Source organism: Mastomys coucha, unplaced genomic scaffold (assembly GCF_008632895.1).
Source record: "Mastomys coucha isolate ucsf_1 unplaced genomic scaffold, UCSF_Mcou_1 pScaffold21, whole genome shotgun sequence".
Lineage (NCBI taxonomy): Eukaryota > Metazoa > Chordata > Mammalia > Rodentia > Muridae > Mastomys > Mastomys coucha.
The window spans coordinates 92,142,540-92,149,975 of record NW_022196904.1 but is presented as its reverse complement, the minus strand read 5'-3'; the positions used below and the strand labels follow the sequence as shown (position 1 = coordinate 92,149,975).

At 37.1% G+C, this 7,436-nt stretch overlaps 1 protein-coding gene and 1 pseudogene across 1 annotated transcript; one reads left to right on the top strand and one right to left on the bottom strand.

Annotated features, from left to right (window-relative positions):
* The window catches only part of LOC116101314, a 12,772-nt pseudogene extending 12,682 nt beyond the window's left edge, over window positions 1-90 (bottom strand).
* A 2,636-nt stretch (window positions 91-2,726) lies between these two features.
* Window positions 2,727-3,680, top strand: LOC116100700 (olfactory receptor 52E2). Its single transcript, XM_031384435.1, has one exon. The coding sequence runs from the start codon at window positions 2,727-2,729 to the stop codon at window positions 3,678-3,680; it is 954 nt and encodes a 317-aa protein (XP_031240295.1).
* The last annotated feature ends 3,756 nt before the right edge of the window (window positions 3,681-7,436 follow it).

Genomic DNA, 7,436 nt, shown 5'->3' with positions numbered 1-7,436 from the left:
TGTGTGTGTGTGTGTGTGTGTTTGTGTGTGTGTGTGTGTGATTTTGATTGATCAAGTTCCTCAAGCTATTTCTCATACTCTAGTTATCATTTAGCCTCTCCCTACCAAGAGTCCCTCTTGGTACTCACACCAGAGAGAGACACACTGCCTTGAAACACTGTTCATAAGCAACAGCAAAGCTTGTTCCATAAAATGTTCTTTTCTGAGTCTGCTTACAAGGAAATGTGCAGACCCCTCTTCAACAGTACCCTAGCGACAGGATTTCTTGTCTCTCAGTATCTTCCTGCTGAAGCTATCAAGATTATGTATATTTTTATACATATACATAAAAATATGAATAGACAATTTGTAAGGCATTGCAAAACTACCAGGTAAATGTTAGATTGTGTATATATACTGCTTTTCCATGTTATATCTCTCATATTCTTGCTTTGCCATTTTTTTCTTTACATTTCCCTCTAAGTCAATAAGAAAAGGGAGTTCTAAGTCTCTTTCTCCGTCATGCACGTGATTTCATAGAAAGAAAAATCTCTCCATTACAGGAAGGAGACAATAGTATGGAATTATAGAAATGAGTGCCAAGAAAGCCAGTAGTATAAGAGAGAAGAGATTTCACAGACATAGTCAAGGTACTTGCACAAAAACTTAATTTCTTCTAGTTTGATTTACTTGAAAGCTACAATTTTCTTCATTGATCAAGCAAGAATAAGAACTTAAATCCACAGGGACTTTTTTTTTCCTTGTTTCTTTTTATATAATACTGGCTCTAGGGGGAATGGCAATAATGAAAGGTTCTTCCTGGAAAATTGTAAAGCCCTGATAAAAACAGGCCAGAATACCATACAACCAAAGCAAGATTCCATCCTGGAGCTCATCCTGGTAAGTCTATCATTATTCAGCTTGTAGACACTTAAAGGGAAAGAGAAAACAGAAGAGAGGCCAAGAAACATGGGGCATATTGAAGTCAGAAATTGAAAATGAAGCTTTGAAAAGAATAGGGCAATGAAAACTAAGTAACACTACTAGAAGATGCTAGCCAGTGCGATTTAGAAAGTTTATTCTGCTTGGCGTCTAATGAATGATAGTATATTTTTGACACATTGTTTAAACTGATTGTGAAAGAATTATCTATTCTAAAAATAATAATAGGTTAAAAATGTATTTGCTGTAATTATTCTCGATTGTCCATATCAAGAGACTTTAAATTATTTGTGGAAGTAACAATACTTGATCTTAATTTTCTTCAAATAGAGATTGAATTACACAAAAAGCTGTTTTATGAAAATCATTCTGATGCAGAGTTCATACTTTGAAGCATTTAATGCCATATACTAGTGTCAAGTATAGTGGTTTGGGCTGGAGAGTTGGGTTGAGTGGTTAGTATGTAAACTAGACAAGTAAAAAAGTGCATATATAATCTAGGTAAGTAGGTAGATAGATGACTGATAGATAGATAGATAGAGAGAGAGAGAGAGAGAGAGAGAGAGAGATAGAAGTGAGAGAGAGAACAAAAATAGGTTGTGTTATGTGGTGGAATTGATCTAGGAGGAGGTAGGGGAGGTAAAAAATATGATCAAAATATATTGAATAAAAATTAATTAAAAAGGAATGATTGATATATTATATGTAGTTGTGTAAGTAACACCTGATAAATATAGTAGTATTAAATATTCATATTTTTAATATACTAAAACATTTATTGTAATAGATTTCACTGAGACAATTCTCTGCATACACAATCATGTATTGATCAAGTCTTTGGACTCCAAAATTACAAACCTGAAGATGCTAATATATAGCATTCAACTAGATTTTGAGATACTCACAGGGATTGTGTGTTTCTACAATGTTTGTGGGTGATTGTGTGTTGATTACGCATACTTGAGGATGTTGATCAACATGTATAACAGATAAACATTCAAATTTGTAATGTACCAATAGATTAAAACTTTTACTAATTCATTTGTGGTTTGATTTAATGGAAGGAGAAGACTTTGGCCCTGTGAAGGTTCTATGCCACAGTGTGGGGGAATGCCAGGGGCAGTAAGCAGGAGGGGGTGGGATGGTAAGCAAGGGGAGGGTAGAAGAAATGGGATTGTTTTAGTTTTAGTTTTTTTTTTTAATTTTAATTATTTTGGAAGGGAACCTGGGAAAGGAGATATTGTAAATAAAGAAAACATCTAATAATAATTAAAAAATAGTGTCTGGAGATTAATATAAAATCATCCAGAAGTGAGTTATACAATCTCTTGGGTGATTCTTAACACAGTCAAGCTGACAATCTTGACCTATCATCACAGTACTGTCATTTGGTCAACTGGATTAATTTTCAGTACTATATTCAGGGGCTAATTGAAGCCTAAATTCAACAACATACAAGGATACCCTCTTATTAAAGATGGTAGTACGCATAAAAGGCAATATTAATGTAAAGTAATTCCTAATGATTGATTATAAGGCTATCTATTTCTGAAAGGATGACTGTACAATAGATTTAACACAATATTTTACTTTTATTTACTGCATTATGTGTAGCTTCCTACAAGACTTCTCCTTGCGGTACGTAGTGCACTTGGAATTGATATGATGGCTTCCAGAAGAACATGTGTAGGATATTTTTCATCCCTTTAAACAGTACCAGCTCTCTGGTTTCAAAAATCTACCAGAGAGCTACCAATTAAATGAGCATGCAATTCTGAAGACTGATTCACACATTCTCCTAAAGGATGATACTTCCCAATGACACTCAGTTTCACCCTTCTACTTTCTTGTTGCTGGGGATCCCAGGACTAGAGTCTCTTCACATCTGGATTGGATTTCCTTTCTGTGCTGTATACATGATTGCTGTCTTAGGAAACTTAACCATCTTGTTTGTGATCAAAACTGAGAGCAGCCTCCACCAGCCCATGTTCTATTTTCTAGCTATGTTGGCTACTATTGACTTGGGCCTCTCAACAGCAACCATCCCCAAAATGCTTGGGATCTTCTGGATTAACCTCAGAGAGATACTCTTTGAAGACTGCCTGATACAGATGTTTTTCATCCACAAATTCACACTTATGGAGTCAGCAGTCCTCTTAGCCATGGCTTATGACCGCTATGTGGCCATCTGTATCCCACTTCGGTACAGCACCATTCTCACCAACAAGGTCATTTCTATGATTGGAATTGCTGTGCTAGTGAGGGCAATTATCTTTGTTATTCCATTTATATTTCTAATTTTGAGATTGCCCTTCTGTGGGCATCACATCATTCCCCATACCTACTGTGAGCACATGGGTCTCGCACGTCTGTCTTGTGCCAGTGTAAAGGCCAATGTAATTTATGGCTTGTGTGCCATATGCAATCTACTGTTTGACATAGTAGCAATTGCTCTTTCTTACATACAAATATTACGTATTGTGTTTCATCTCCCTTCTCGGGAAGCCCGGCTCAAGTCGCTCAGCACTTGTGGTTCTCATGTCTGTGTCATCCTTGCCTTCTACACACCAGCCCTCTTTTCCTTCATGACACACCGCTTTGGTAGGAATGTGCCTCGCTATATACATATACTTCTAGCCAACCTTTATGTTGTAGTGCCACCAATGCTCAATCCTGTCATATATGGGGTGAGAACCAAACAAATCTATGACAGTGTGAAAAAAATATTACTGCAAGTACGAGGAAAGGAAAAGGAATAGCACATAATTGTATCAGGTTCCACAGACTATCACAGCTCACCCAGGAGCTTTACAATAGGAAGCTAAGTCAACACTCTGCTCTAAGTCTTTTAAATGTGTTAATTTTTATGATACTTCACAAAAGATACAACTGGTGTTTTATTCTAATACTTCGACTTCCTTACAATTGTATTTGAGTAATGTATGCTTCTCTCTTTCATCAGAGACCTGGTGGATGTTTTGCAACATATTTCGAGGTAACTATTATTGTTACCAAAGCTGATATTTCCTGAAGTTTCTTTTCTCAGTGAGACTGTGTTAATTTTCTGAATGTTGATTTCATGACTATGGGATTTTGAAGAGGAAATGATGACTCCAAAACCTTATCTCACTTTGAAATTTACAAAGCTTTAAATTTGCTAGAACACTCAGCTTATAAAGTGCCATTCTTTCCTTTAGAGTCTTGTATATCATGATAATTTACATCACTATACTCTTCCAAGGACCATAAATTTTTATTCCAACAAAGTATCAATTTTAATATACTACTATATTTATTCAGATTTAACAAAATATCCGTATCCCTTCCTTTCAGCCCACTATCATATATATCTATATCTGTATATATCAGAATACACACATATATTCTTTAATTCAACTCAAGCTTTTGGTTCTTTTAGAATAATATTATGACCTGCAATTATACTTTTTTAGCAACATAGCATATATTTTTTAAGATACCTATAGCCATTATCCTGGTGGTGTTTATGTAACTAGAAGGTATAAAATAATAATCTTATCTATTTCTGTTAACAAAGAATCCTTGAAAAAATTTTAGTATACTTACTTACTTGTTGATTTATGTGCATTCCTTTTTATAGTTGTTTATTCAACTCTATATTCATTAGCTTACTATCATATATGCTTAATATTCACTTAGTTGTTTCCGAATATGTACTATTTTAATAGTTCTTATTCTCTGTACCCCAAGATGTTTTCTTTGATACAATATCATATTAGCATTTTGTATTTAATTAAAATCATTTAATTTTATGTTCATTTGAGCATTATTTTGCTGATATAAAATTCCAAATATAGATTTTTCTTTCAGAGGGTTGGAAAAATTATTTTATTCTATTTTTCCTCCACATATTGATTTGGATGACAACTTGAATGTCTTAGCATTGCTAACAACTTTATTTATCAATTAGAACCAGCTCAGGGTCGGGACCCTCAGCATCTCACGTATGATACAGATATAAACAGAGAATCCTCAACAGAGGAATCTCAAATGACTGAATCAAACAAATGTTCAGTATCCTTAACCATTAGGGAAATGCAAATTAAAAAGACTCTGTGTTGGGCCCTATTTGGCTCTGGTTTGGGCCTTGAGGACAAACCTGAGCCTGGCTCGAGTTTTGTAAACTGCCTCAGTTACTTCCGTACAGGAGTGACACAGTACAACCTGCTTAAGCCTGCCTTTGCCTAGCTACTGCTGAAGTAGAGTAACTTTGTTGGCTCTGTCAGTCACCCATACCCTTCTTCAACTTTCCCCTCCCCCTACATCATCTTATCTCAGCAAAAAAAAATTCTACCTCCTCTCTCAGCCCTTTATAATGAAAAAGATCAATACAATAAAATGAGTTCCTGCTTTGACAGACTCCCAGCTTAGGGTGGTTATTCTCCGGAGGGCAGGAGATCTGAGCTGCAACATTCATTATCCAGCTCAGCCTGAGAGACTGGACTGGACCAGGTTCTCTCTCTCTCTCTCTCTCTCTCTCTCTCTCTCTCTCTCTCTCTCTCTCTCGCCCTGATCTACCAGCAAAGAGCCTGACAATTCTGAGATTCCATCTTACACCTAGTATAATGAATAAGATCAAAAAAGCAAGTGACAGCTCATGCTAGCAAGGATGTGTACTAAGGGAAATATTCCTACATTGCTGATGAAAGTGGAAACTTGTATTGTAACTCTGGAAATCAATACATTGGCTTCTCAGATCACTGGGCATCAATTTACCTCAAGACCCAAGCTATACCATTCCTGGACATATACCCAAATGACACTCCATCTACACTACAAGGACACCTTCTCGTTTACATTCACAGCAGGTTTATTTGTAATATCCAAAAGCAGAAACAACCCAGATGTCCCCAACTGAAGAATGGATAAGAAAATGTGATACATTTACACAGTGGAGTAAATGAGCACATTTACTCACCTGTTAAAAACAATGATATCATGAAATTTGCAGCCAAATGGGTGGAACTAGAGAAACTCATCTCAAGTGAGGTAACCCACACCCAGAAAAACAAACATGATATGAACTCACTTATGAGTGGATATAGCCGTAAAGCAAAGGATAACAATGTTGCAATTCACAGACCCAGAGAAGATAAGTATCACAGAAGGTTTAACAAATCAATCTTGCTGGGAAGGAGAAATAAAATATACATTGTGAGTGGAGGTGGGGTAGGAACAGGAGGTGTCCTGTTGGGGAATGATGGAGATAGCGAATATTGGGAGAGACAACTGGAATTGGGAAGGGGAGGTCATCTCAGGGTTGAGCTAGAAACCTAGTGCAATGGAAATTTCCAGGAATCTACAAGTGTGACCCTAGCTAAGACTCCTAGCAATGGGGCATTCAGAGCCTGAACTGGCCATCTCCTTTAGTCAGGTAAGAATTCCAGTGGAGGAATTGTAACAGTCACACTAACCTAAAATTTGCCCTGCTTTCAAGATGTGTTGGGATAAAGGTGTTACAGAAATTGTGGGAGTGGCCAACAATTGACTGGTCCAACCTGAAACCACAAGAGGGAGCCGACCCTTGACCCTGCCTGGAAGGTCACAGTCTAAAGGCTAGGTAGCCCAGAAACATAGGATTGAATCAAATATGTATGATAATAAACAAATGTCAATGAATGATGCCTAATGATATTCTGCTATAGTCATAGATTGGTGCCTAGCATAAGCATTAGAGAGGCTTCAACCAGCAACTGGCAGAAACAGATTCTCAGACCCCTAGCCTGGGAATCCTGTTGAAGAAGGGGGGAAAGGATTGTAGGAGCCAACGAGTAAAGGAAATCACAAGATAACCCACAGAATCAAGTAACCTGGCTCATAAGGGCTCACAGAGACTGAACTGATATCCACAGCACCTGCACAGGACTAATCAAGGCCCTCTGCATATAATTACAGATTTTGTAGTTTGTTCTTGTGGGACTTCTAACAGTGTGAACTGGGGGGCTGTCTCTGACTCATTTGGGACTATTTCCCTCATATTGGGTTGCCTTGTTTAGCCTTAATATGAGAAGAGATACCTAGTATTACTGCAATTTGATGTTAAGCTTGTTTGATATCCATGAGAAGTCTGCCCTTTTGATGAATAGAAATGGAGAAATAGTAGGGTGGGGACAAATGTAGAAAGAAGGTGGAGTGGAGAGTCTAGGAGGAAAGAAGGGAGGAGAAACTGAAGTTGAGATGTTAAAAAGTAATTAGCCGGGCAGTGGTGGCACACGCCTTTAATCCCAGCACTTGGGAGGCAGAGGCAGGCAGATTTCTGAGTTTGAGGCCAGCCGGGTTTACAGAGTGAGTTCCAGGACAGCCAGGGCTATACGGAAAAACCCTGTCTCAAACAAAACAAAACAAAATTAAAATTAGAATAATAAATCAATAAAATTAATGTTTTAGAACAAGTCATAAAATATTCTAATATTGTAAATGAACAATACAGTATCTTATACAAATGACATTACAATTTGCCTCTAGAAAAATAAGGC